This window comes from Paroedura picta, chromosome 5 (genome assembly GCF_049243985.1).
Source record: "Paroedura picta isolate Pp20150507F chromosome 5, Ppicta_v3.0, whole genome shotgun sequence".
In the NCBI taxonomy this organism is placed as follows: Eukaryota; Metazoa; Chordata; class Lepidosauria; order Squamata; family Gekkonidae; genus Paroedura; species Paroedura picta.
In genome coordinates, this window is record NC_135373.1 from 103,123,238 (window position 1) to 103,136,208 (window position 12,971).

Genomic DNA, 12,971 nt, shown 5'->3' on the forward strand with positions numbered 1-12,971 from the left:
TTTTCAGTCCTGGCCCCTACTTGGTGGACTGAGCCCCTGGAGGAGATCAGAGCCCTGACAGAACTGATACAGTTCTGCAGAACTTGCAAGATGGAGCTCTTCTGCCAAACTTTTGTTGGGGAAGAGACGACCTGTCAGCCAAAGATGAGTAGACAAGAAAGAAATTTCCAAGCTGGCGATGGCAAAAACTTTATTCAAACAATAGAACGAGTTCCTAGGTATAAAACCTTGTTTTCGTATTTTACTTCGTCAGTGAACTGTAACAAAATCAAAGTATACAGACCTTATATAACATAAAAAATATATAATTTTTATGTAACTAAAATAGTTTTCTACCTTATTTCTTAAGAAAACTATCTGGCAACAGAACTATTCAAAGGGATGGCATTGGGAATACTAGCTGTAATTGAAATTGATATTGCTGTCTATTAAATATGGTTTTAATGAGTTTTAAATGGTTTAATGTATTATTTTGATTGTGTATTGTGTTATTGATGTTGTGCACCACCCTGAGCCAGTGCACCAGGAGGACAGTATATAAATGAAATAAATAGGAGCCAGTATCTTCTAAGATAGTGTTGGCAGCCCAGGCTTGGGAAATACCTGGAGATTTGGGGGTGGGGACTAGGGAAGGCAGAATTTGGGGAGTGAGGGAACTCAAGGGGAATGTAATTCTATGGCATCTGCCCTACAAATATGTTGTTTCCTTTAGTGGAAATGATCTCTGTTACCTGGAGATGAGTTGTAATCACAGGAAATCGCCTCAAGGAAAGAAAAAAGGATGTGATCTGTTTCTATGTTAGATCATTATGACTCTTATTGGGATATATAATCTCTTTTCCATCTTTTAAATAATAAAACTAGCAAAAAAGCCTGTTGTATCTAGAAATTCAACAGGCGCTAGGCTTCCCTCCCCCCACCTCAGCACCTCAGGCAGGCCAGCCAAGGCCTCAAGAAGTCACGACGAGCCTTTTGGGGGCTGGGGGGAGGGATGCTGCCGGGGACTCCCTTCATCTGCCCCCACCCTGAGCAGGACCGCCAAGCCCTTTAGAGACATCGGTGGTCTTTTTCGGAGCAGTGGGAAGCGCTGGCTTCACTCCACTCCACTCCTGCCCCCGCTGCCACTGCAGGCCACAGTGAGCCTTCCAGGGGCAGCAGGGAGAAGTGCTGGTGGGTCTCCTCTCATCCTCCCCGCCACCGCAGGTAGGCCAGCCAAGGCTTCCGGTGGCCTCTGCAGGTCTTTTTGGGGCAGCAGGGGGAAGTGCTGACAGGTCTCTGTTCTTCCCCCCGCTGCCCTGCAGAGGTTTCCGGAGGCATCGGTGGCCCTGCCCACGGTGGGGAGGAGTGCTAGTGGGTCTCCGCTCCTGCTCCCACCACCCTGAAAAGGCCCACAGAGGGCTCCAGAGGTTTTGGCAGGCCTTGCCGAAGCGGCAGAGCGAAGCGCAGGCAGGGATTCCGCTCCTCCCCCAAATGCCCCACGGCAAGGGCTGCTCAGGGTGGGGCCAGGGATGGAACATCACTCCTGATTGGTTGTTCGTTGGACAGATGGCCAATTAGGTATGGGACAGCCTATCTGATTTGTGGCTAGGCGATGAGTCCCAACTCCTCCCAGCACCCTGTTATTGTTTTATTTATATGCTCAGATTCAGTTGTTCATTTCTGCTTTCTTTTTTTTCCAGAATGAGCCTCTGACTTCCAGTTATCATGGATACCCGACAAGAGACAGTCAGGTAAGAGTAATTTCAGTAGTTCTAGCACAGGTTCTTCACTATTATTGTGGGATGAGAGCTGCCACTGTATAATAAAGTTCAGTAGAGATTTGTATATTCCTATTTGGGGCATCAGTACCTCTGTCCCTAAAGGGGTTAGAGCTGGAATGGGCAGAATGGCTAGCCCAGCCACGCTAGGAACGACTCCTGAGTTTCTGCCCTTGCTGAGTCATCAGGATGTGCATCCTGATGACTCAGCACAAATAATAAATAACAAATAATAATAATGTTAAAGGAAAAGTATGGAGAAATATGGACACTGCTGTAAAAATGTAGCCAAGGTATTAAGATGCTAGCTAAATATTAACTTTGCATGGAGTTTTCTAGGTCATTATATACATCAGCACAGTGACAGGGTTATTAAACTGGGAACATATAATGGCTGTAAATTCCTATAAGGTGTTATTCATAGAAATAGATGCTGTAGATATTAGCAGGCATACTTTTTGTGGATTAGGAATCAGTATTTCTGTGGCCAAGGATTCTCCCACACAGAGATAGTTATAGCTAGTGTTGACACCACATAAAGGAGTGTAATCACAGTGGATATACACACAAAGGAGTGCATTTAAACTGAGTAGCTCTGATTACTACTATGTCTTCGGTGGCATATCTTCTTGCTATCTACAGTTCTGCATAGTGAATCTTGAAATAGGATGAACATTTTTAAGTGTCTTTGGAACTGAATAATGGATAGTACATAGGCCTGGTTAATCTGTTCCAGGTAGATTCCAAAAAGCAGGACTCAGATTTGCAGGCATTTAATGTGTCTTTCACTGGTTGCCCACTTTGTAGCATTTTGATCATTTAGAAAGTAGCTTTAATATACTTTTGAGCATGAATACCTTTTCTCCCCTAAAGGGAGGGCTCATTCACCACTGAAATACAGCTGCAAAAGAATTATGTGGTACAAGTCTCTTTGCAATCTACTGGGTTTGCATGACCAAATGGTACTTTATGTCAAAAATGTCCTGTCTGCTTAAAACTCTGCATGTCAGGGAAAAGGGATCAAGCTTTAATATTCTTCCTGATTTGTTAACTTCACATATTCTGGGTAACCATCTCAATATGTAATCTCACCCCCTCCCCATTCCCTCCATATTCTGCTGACTTGTCTTATTTTGTAAGATGTGAATATTTATGTAGTTCTACAGGTCTCACAGAGAGCCTCTTGTGGCGCAGAGTGGTAAGGCAGCAGACATGCAGTCTAAAGCTCTGCCCATGAGGCTGGGAGTTCGATCCAGCAGCCGGCTCAAGGTTGACTCAGCCTTCCATCCTTCTGAGGTCGGTAAAATGAGTACCTAGCTTGCTGGGGGGTAAACAGTAATGACTGGGGAAGGCACTGGCAAACCACCCCATATTGAGTCTGCCATGAAAACGCTAGAGGGCGTCACCCCAAAGATCAAACATGACTCGGTGCTTGCACAGGGGATACCTTTACCTTTTTACAGGTCTCACAGAAGAATTATTTTTGGGAACAGAGTGTTTATTTTTCATAAGTATTGCCTAATTGGCACCTCATCATTCCTAATAGCAGTGTCTCCTGTGATATTTATAAGGTCACCAAGGGAAAAATGAAGCATGAAAACTTACCAATTGAAATCGTTTGGTTTTGCTACTCTTTTATCAGCAGTGTGTTTCAGTATAATTGGTTATCCCAGGAATAATACAGGTGGGCATTAGACAGTAGTTAGGCCAGTGCCTGTGCATACTTCAGAACCAATTTTATTCTTAAACTCTGATTTTTTCCTGTTTGATCTATTACACACAGAAATATTCTCATCTCTTTCTGGGTCTGATTTTTGCCTGCTGTTGAGGGGCTTTTTCTCCCTCTTGGCTCTGAGAAGGATACATTTCAGGCTTGGCTTTCATTAATGAGGCTTCAAAGCTTTTAACTAATCTCATTGGGAGCTGCTAGATCTGATGGGATAGAGATAGCCATATGTAATCTATCACTGAGTCCCATGCTGCATGGGTGGACTGCAGTGTCCAGGTCTTTGTTAAATTTTGCATTAAAAGGAAATTAGTAACTGCTTGTATTGCAACCTTTCCTTCTCCCTGTTTTAAATAAACTGGCTACAAGGCGTTTAGCAGAAATTTCACCTATTATTTTAGACTGTTTCCGCTTGCCAAGTAAAAATACAGCTTTGAGGGTACATCTGCTTTTTTCAAGTTAAATTTATTTCGAAACACAGCCCTTCACTGGCTAACGTGCAGTATCTTTATATCAGTTTGGTATAGTGTGAAAGATCTCTATTTAAGATCAGTGGAAGGGAATGTGTTCATACATACAGTCTCAGGCTCTCCCTTGAACTTGTATTTCCTTTCTTATACATAGCACACCATATGCACAAACGTGTTGAGATGTTCAGGTTTTTGTTCCTGTTTTTCTGGTGGCAACCAGGCTGTAAGAATGAACCATACCACTTTCTCTTTGGTTGTTTGGATCATTACAGTGTTGAAGGCCCTGACAAATTTTCTTTGGCTCAAGGAGCCAGCTCCCAAATTAAGGAGACCAACTCATTTTTTTCCATCTTCTAAGTTTTGTAATAGCAGTATTTCTAATGGTTGCTGTTCAAAATCTATTCACAGTTTCTGATCATTTTATTAAAACTATGACAAAAGTTTGGTATTGTGTAAATATTTGGTATTGTGTAAATAAATATGGGGATCACCACAATATTACAGCTCTCCTTTTTCTCATTATTTATTGCTCTTAAAATAATTTAATTGACTATTGGAACCAGTATAGAAATTAACTGACAAATTTGTTTACCACCACTGACTCGTGTAGAGTTAAAATATAAATAAGCAAACATACGCATATATTTTGTGCCATTTTGGCTGTTCCTGATGGAATGTTTTACACGGATTGTATTCTTTTTCATTTTTCTTTTGAACCAAGAGTACTGTAAACAACGTATTTCTATTTGGGGAATAGTTACATTCAGCCCAAAAAGAGAGGTATGTGTCAATTGGAGGAGAATGGGACTAACAGAAAGACTGAACTTAGGAAAATTCAACATCAGGTAAAACTTTGCAGTTAGGCTTCAGTTAACTTTATACCTTGTGCATCCATCTTAAACTGATCTCCAGTATTAACATAATGACATGCCAATTAATTCACTTGCTTTCCACCTACAAGGGGATAACTCATATCGCTTGGCCTTAGAGAGAGTATTGACCTTTGTATTTTCAACATTTGTTTTTGTATGTTCTGAGAAAGCCAGGGTGCAGCCTGATCCCAGCACCATTTTAAAACTGCATTTGCTCAGCATTATGCATGGGAAGCATTCATGAGAAGTCTTAAGATTGTGGCCTGAGATGTGGCTTAATGTGAAATAATAATAAGCTTTGTACTTCCACTGTTGGTCATCAAGAGACATTCCAGTACAATCATTGCTGAAAATACTAGGAACCATGGTGACCTGCTGCCTGGGAATTGTCGAGCCTTGTTGTATTGTAAGAACATTTCCATGATTCCCATAAACATAAAGTTGGTACAGCTTCCCTTCTGATGGAAGACAATGAAGATTAAATCTGTATGTATTCTTTTCTAGAATGCACTGTAGTAGCAGTTCAAGTCTCTTTTTAAGTATGTGAGAACACACCCGAAGATGGCTTGTGTGGATTGATTCATTCATTGTATTGGTTCACTCATTTAAAAATGGTTTGGAACAGGCTTGAGCTTATTGGCCTTTTTTTAAAAAATATTTTTTTTGTGAGGAAAGTACATTTGATTCAGATTTCATTTTTTTTAAAGGCTGTCTAAGGACTTTTAAGCAATTTTATGATCATACCTGATTTAAAGCATTTTTAAAAGAAGTTGATACTGATACTGAACACACAATTTTCTCTTTCCCCCTCCCATCATTTACAAAAATTCCAAAGATAACTCTTAGCAAAACAGAGGAAGAATTATATTAGGAGGCCCAATTTTCTGCAGATGTCTGTAGCAAGAATAAAGTTTAAGCAGAGTCACCCTTGAGGTATACAGTTTCCCAGGTATATAGTTTCCCATTTGCTGTAGATCTTTTTCTGGAGATTCTGAAGATTTTTGGCATGGGGGGGTCTCAATTCATCATGAAATTGGAGTCACTGTAGGCGGGCAGGTAGTTTTGAGTTCCTGCATTGTGCAGAGGATTGGACTAGTTGACCCTGGAGGTCCCTTCCAACTTTACAATTCTATGATACATAGAATAATAGAGTTGGAAGGGATCTCCTGAGTCATCTAGTCCAACCCCCTGCACTATGCAGGACACTAACAACCCTATCGCTCATCCACTGTAACCTGCCACTGCCTTGAACCTTCACAGAATCAGCCTCTCCGTTGATAGCTATCCAGCCTCTGTTTATAAATCTCTAAAGATGGAGAACCCACCACCTCCCGAGGAAGCCTGTTCCCCTGAGGAACCTCTCTAACTGTCAGGAACTGCTTCCAGATGCCATCTTTGTCGCCCTCCTCTGGACACACTCTAGTTTGTCTACATCCCTCTTCAACTGTGGTGCCCAAAACTGAACACAGTACTCCAAGTGAGGCCGAGCCAGAGCAGAGTAAAGCGGTACCATCACCTCCCATGATCCGCGTGACATGTTGTTTAACCTTTTGCTTTGCACCATGGCATTATCCTTTGCTCTTGTTTCTATGCATTGTTCTTTTCTGTGAGGTATAAGCTTGAATTGCATGATACATTTTTACCTTCTGTTGTTAACCAAACACCCTCTAGTGGCGAAACCATCAGTATTTACATTTTAATGAATGGCTGCTTAGCATCCCTGCCCCAAGGAAGTTATACTGGCCTCAGTGGAACACTCTGCCAAATGTGATCAAATGAGATCAGGGCCTTTCAGGACCTTCAACAGTTTGGTAAGGCCTGAAAGACAGAGGTGTTCCGCTGAGCCTGTCACTGAGGCCTACCAACAACATTATAGTTTGTTAGCCTTCTTGTCCATAACCTATTCAGCTAAATTCAATCTGAATGAATGTGATTATTCCTCCCCCTCTTTGGGAAAGAGACAGCTGGACTAGTTTTAATATTGATTATTGATTTAATTTTTTTAAATCCCTCTGTCTTTTGAATTCTTTTGCAAGATGTCCTTTTTTCTAAGCATCTAGGGAAGGGCAGGACATAAATGTAAAAATACATAAATATTTATGGTGACCAAATAAGCAACATGACTGACAGCAGTCGTGTAGAAGTATGCAACTTGGCTTTACCTTAAAAAATTATCTTACACAATGCAAGACAGGTGACTCAAATGAGTCCTGCAAATCCTCTTAAATTACTATTAATTTCCATTATTATGGTGTGTCCTAAATGAAAGGCACCCAGATATGTTGCTTAGAATGTGTGGGTTGCCCTGCAGCATAGAACACAGCTTCAGTGTTTCAAATGAATTTGTATAGAAAACGATTATGGGTCAGAATAACATCATATGTGGAATTTCTTCCTATGAGCTTTTCAGGTTCCTGTTTTGAAAAGGAAGCTCTGCCAGTTTTTTCACCCATTTTCTACTATTCCTGGTGTCCCGTCAATGTAATCTGTATTGCAGTTTTGGTAAACATTGATTTGTAAGTTAACCCTAGGTGGAAATGTATTGAACTGCAGGAACCAAAAGGAAGGTGAGAGATCTAGTTGTCCTAAAATGCTGCCTTGATTAATGTCTTTTTAAAATCAGAATAACAAACCTGAATCCATTTATCACAAAACAAAAGAAATATTCCAGTGAAGACCCCTCTGGATGCAACAGAAAGGTTTTTAAAAAAGCATTATTTTAATAGTGAGATTAAAGCTTGGGATAAAAAGTGACCATCATCTGAATCACAGGGTAGATATAAGCCAGGAGACTCAAGCTTTGGCCAAAGCTCCCTGTGCCTCTATTTGAGCTGCACTTTTTATATCTTGTCGTCGATCTTATTGCAAGCACTTTTAAATGCCTTAAACCAGGGGTAGTCAAACTGCGGCCCTCCAGATGTCCATGGACTACAATTCCCATGAGCCCCCCTGCCAGCATTTGCTGGCAGGGGGCTCCTGGGAATTGTAGTCCATGGACATCTGGAGGGCCGCAGTTTGACTACCCCTGCCTTAAACAGTCTCTGAACATTTCTAGACCAAATAACTGCAGCCAAATAACTTCTTAGGTGGCATGTCTAGTTGATTGCAGCATCATACTATGGTCCAGTTTTCAGTTCCAAATTGTCATCGCTCCCGAATCCTATGCTTCTTTATGGCCAGAAAAAAAAGTGTGTTTATGTTCAACGTGTACCGCATACAGAAACAAGCTTTGTGGTTGTGACTGTTCTTTACCATAAGAGGGCACTCATCGCCCAGGAACTATAGCTGAAAGTATTGGGAAACATTCATCTCTGCCATAGTCCTCTGCATGGTTTCCTGGAGGGGGGCAGGATGGGGTGGGGGTGGGGGAAACCAAGGCTGTGCCACCATGGTAGGCAACATCCTTCCTCTGTAAAGCTGTTTCCATTTTCTGAAAGCGGATTGTTCTACTTCCTGGCAGTTGGTGGGAGCTTGGAATATGTGGATAATACCTCTAGGTGGGCGGCAGTGGAAATAAGGAACGGAACATGACTGCTTATGTGAATGTGTAGCAATTGGATGGGAAGTGAGCACTAGGACGTAGGTGTGGCAGCATCTAATAAACATCTTTAGCTGCCTTTTAGGAGATGTGTTTGGATAGAGCTGTAGCCGATGAAAAAGAAAGAAAAAATAGTGCCAGGGAACTTGTTTCCAAGCAGGGACTTGTGTCTTTTAAGTACAGCTTATATTTTAAGCAGTGTTATTCGAATGATTTGTGCAGTCTCATTTCAATACAGCGTGGAAACCCCCCCCTTTCTTAAACTGAGGAGCTACATTTATTTAGGATGCGGTATTGTTTTAGGGCTTATAATGGGAGTAGAGAAGGCAGCTGGAATTGAGAAAAAGGCTTTTCCCTCTGTACCTACGGTTGTATTGTGTGACCCCCCCTCCCCTTCTGATAAAGGGTTTCCAGCTTCCAGGTGGGGCGTGGAGACCTCCCAGCATTACAACAGATCTCCAGACATAAATCAGTTTCCTGTGGAGAAAATTTATTTATTTATTTATCATACTTCTATACCGCCTTCCCGGAAGGGCGGTTTACATTATAACAAAGAACCTTACATAAAACAGTCTGTAAAACATATACATCAATAATCAACAATTGCAACCAAACACAACACAGTATAACAGTAAACAGTTGTGATACAAACAGGTCCAGGGCTCGTTGATGGGATTCTGAGGGGGGTGGCTTATTGATTGAATTCTGAGGGGGGGGGGTGGGGGGAGCAGGGGCCCTTGGTTGCTGTAGATTACGTCTGGTCTCGGCCAATGGCTCTTTCAGGGAGTGGATGCTATGAGCATTATACCCTCCCCAACCCCACCTTCCCCAGGCACCACCCTCAGATCTCCAGGAATTTTCCAATCCAGAGTTGGTAATCCTGCTCTGATCTGCACCTACCTTTGTTTGATCAGTGTTAGTGCCTTGAAAGGAGAAATTAGTACTGTTGCTCCACAGAAGTGGTTGGATGCATGTTCAGTTCCCTGATATAATCAGCATGGGGACAGGTGCTTTGAAAGCAGTGGGGGTTGCAGGGAAGAGCAGAAATGGTTCCTGCAACCTCCACTGGCAATCTGAGGACAGTTGCTTCAGTCTGAATGGTGGCATTAATAGACTTGGGAATGAGCTTAAAGCCTTTTGTTGCAAATGCCATAGCTGTCATGCTGAAGGGATCTGGTATGTGTTTCTCCAGGTGTCTGGCAGCTGGTAAGGAGAAGGGGTGTTTTCAGGATAGTTGTCACTTCCTGTTTGAGCCTTGTCAGTACGATGCCCAAGGGAACAATGTCTCCTTTGCCTTGCAAGTCTAAAACAAAGATGCGATGCCTACAGTCTGCTTTGTTGCATGGTTGTATATTGGCACCTAAAATGTCATCTACGCTACCTCAAAGGGGGTCCTCTCACTTGGGATGGGAGTGGGAATAGTGGAATCTTGGTTGGGGAAATGGTACTCCTCCCCACCTTTCATTGATAGCATTTTCATATGTGTGTGATTTCCACCAGGGAAAGAGGTAGCCCTGCTCTGTGTCCCAGCCCCAGTGATGGTCTCTTCTGTCTCACTCCAGCAGCTAAACATGTACTGTGTAGCTGAGTCCTGAGGAAGGCAGAAACATATAAGTACTGAAGGTCAGGGGAATGAAACAATATTTTACGTTTGTGCCTTCCCGTCGTAACATGCCAGTTTGGTGTAGTGGGTAGGAGTGCGGACTTCTAATCTGGCATGACAGGTTCGATTCTGCGCTCCCCCACATGCAACCAGCTGGGTGACCTTGGGCTTGCCACGGCACTGATAAAACTGTTCTGACCGAGCAGTGATATCAGGGCTCTCTCAGCCTGACCAACCCAACAGGGGGTCTGTTGTGGGGAGAGGAAAGGGAAGGCAACTGTAAGCCGTTTTGAGCCTCCTTTGGGTAGGGAAAAGTGGCATACAAGAACCAACTCTTCTTCTTCTTTTTCTCCCTTGGGATTTTCAGCTATGTATGTTACTACATCTGTCTCTGAACAAAGCTGTTGCTGTGAAATCCTTGGACTCTAACTGGCCTCTCTTCACATTGGCCAAGTTACTTAACATATTCAAAGAGAAAGTGTTCATGCAAAAGGCTCTAAAAGGCTCTGATGGTGAGAAACAAGCATGGCTTTATTTATTTATTTATTATATTTATATGCCACCCTCCCCGGAGGCTTTAAATTAAACTCTTAACATGCCTTCTCTACAAGTCCACACAGGACATACTTCACAGATTCTGTTCTGGACAACAAGATTCCTACTTACAGTTGTCTGTGTTTGCATCGCATTTGTGTTCACCTTCAATGTAGCTAGCATACTGAGACTTTCCATTTGCACATCAGGAATTATTTGGCATGCTGTTTTTCTCAAGTGTGGTGGTGGTTTGCATTAGGTTCACATGTGTTGCTGCTTTGATGGATATCACATGTCCACTTCCACACGGGAGTAGTTTGTGTGGGTGCCAGAGTTTCCAAAGAAATGAAGACTCGCTAACTTTCTCTGTGTCTGTAGTAGTGCTTGAAAAACAATTGGTATGAAGACACTAACAGGTCCAGGAGAATCAATGGGGATCCATTGTCACCCAATCAAGATAGTTTCAAGATAGTGTCCCGAACCTAGATTTGAATCCAGATCGAAATGAACAAGATGAGTAGGTTTTTATACCCTGCTTTTCTCTACCTTAAAGAGTATCAGAATGACTTACAATTGTTTTTCCTTTCCTCTCCCCACAATGGACACCCTGTAAAGTAAGCGGGGCTGAGACAATTTTAAGAGAACCATGACTGGCCCACGGTCACCCAGCAGGCTTCATGTAGAGGAGTGAGGAATCAAACCCAGTTTCTCTGCCTTAGATTGTTAACCACCACACTTATACTGGCTCTCAAGCAGTAACTATTTAGGTCATTTTGGTCCAGGGGCTCACAATTACCTCTTTCAAAAAAGATTTGGAACCTTTTTAAGAGAAAAATTTGCCTCTTGGACCACTCAACCAACAAGCCTGTCCAGACACTAATAGCCATGAAGTGCAAGGGTAGAGTCTAGATATGGACTTTGCATTTGTGAGCAGCATATTCACTACATCAGACCTCATCAGTGGAAATTAATCTATGATGCAACTAGGACCAGACTGTGTTCCAATAGCATCCTGAGATTTCACTTAATCAAGTCTAGCATTTAAGTCACAGTGGATATGTAGAATTGTATCTGCAAAGTGTATCACAAAAGCATCACAGTGGCACTTCAGTCAGCTTCTTCAGTAGTTTGGGTTAAGACCTCTCTTACAGTCTGGAAAAGTTCCACTGGCTGACATTGTGTGGATGCAGTGGTGACAGAAGAGAACCTGCTTCACCACCATCATTGCTAAAGAAGGAAGGAGGGCTCTCCAGTGATTTTGTCCACCACTCCCAGTCATCTCTGTATTCATGGGTTCTCACCCCTGGCAAGCTCAAGGAGACCACAAATGGGAGAAGGCTGTGTACACATCTAGAGCTGGTGGCAGCCACAGCACATCACAATTGTGGGCTTCCGAACAAAGGCCAGTCTAATCTGGCAGTCATTTTGTGTGCCCACCTAAAATGGCTTCTGATCAGCCACAGTCCTCCGATTCAACTGAGACTACCAGGTTTGAGGAACCACATCAGGACCTTGCAGACACCCCCCCCCCAGCCCCATCCTGATCGAGTTCACTTGAGTCCCCAGCGACACACACACACACAGTAAATCCAGAATTGATAGAGGCCATTAGAAGGACCATGAGGGAAATTTATCTTCGAGTCATTGAAGTTTCTGATTCAGGGACAGAGTATGCAGACTGGAGGCAGGGTTGCCACCACAGGAAACAGGAAAAGGAAGAACGTTTTTTTTTGTTTCTGCCTCCCTGAGTAGCTGGTGAGAAAACCCAACCTCAAGTGTCCCCCTGATTCCAGAGGAGATGGACCCTTTTTGGAAAGTAACCAATGGTTATTACCCCATTCTTTTCCCTTTCTTTTTCACTTGAGAAGATAAAGCAGTTCTTCCCTATCCTCTGCCTACTTCACTTTCCATGAATGCAGAGGGTTTTTCTTCACTATGAGGAGTTACAGTCCTGCCATTTTGCCAGCAAAAGGATGAATACAGAGAGGAAATGCTACAGACTCTCTGAACAGTCCTTATCTTTTGGCTGCTGCCTGTAGGGCACTGATGATAGTTCAGTAGCTGCTGCCTGGAACATAGGCCGGAATCTTATACAGCTGCAGGCAGTTATGATCTTACTCTTACCTATAGAGATCTGTGCTGAAGGCCTTTGCTTTTGTAAAGTATCAGCTATATTTGTGTTGGCAAGCATAATCTGCAAAATCAAAAGATCTGTATTTTCTCAGAAGTATCAAGATATCTGCCTTGAGTTACACTTTTGGAGCAATACCCCACCCCCTAAAATTGTAGGCTGCGTTTATAAGGAGAGAGAACCATTTGAATAAATTATTTCAGATTGAGAATGGCAGGTGAACATGTATAGTGTGCATTATTATAGGTGCCATTTTGATTAGAAGAGATGATGGAAAGTGAATTTCTGTTCCATAGATTCTAGTCTATAGTGGTACTTCTATTGCATGGTGAAAGCGATT

At 42.6% G+C, this 12,971-nt stretch overlaps 1 protein-coding gene across 12 annotated transcripts in view; it reads left to right on the top strand.

The window, feature by feature from the left end:
• The window catches only part of RBFOX2 (RNA binding fox-1 homolog 2), a 219,649-nt gene that overhangs the window by 46,289 nt on the left and 160,389 nt on the right, over positions 1-12,971 (top strand). For all 12 annotated transcript variants that reach the window (XR_013231380.1, XM_077339645.1, XM_077339642.1 and 9 more), the window contains exon 2: positions 1,680-1,730. Coding sequence is in view for 11 of the 12 variants with exons in the window: in XM_077339645.1 (XP_077195760.1) it covers positions 1,680-1,730 (51 nt within the window). In the remaining variant the exon portion in view is untranslated. The remainder of the gene's footprint in view (positions 1-1,679; positions 1,731-12,971) is intronic.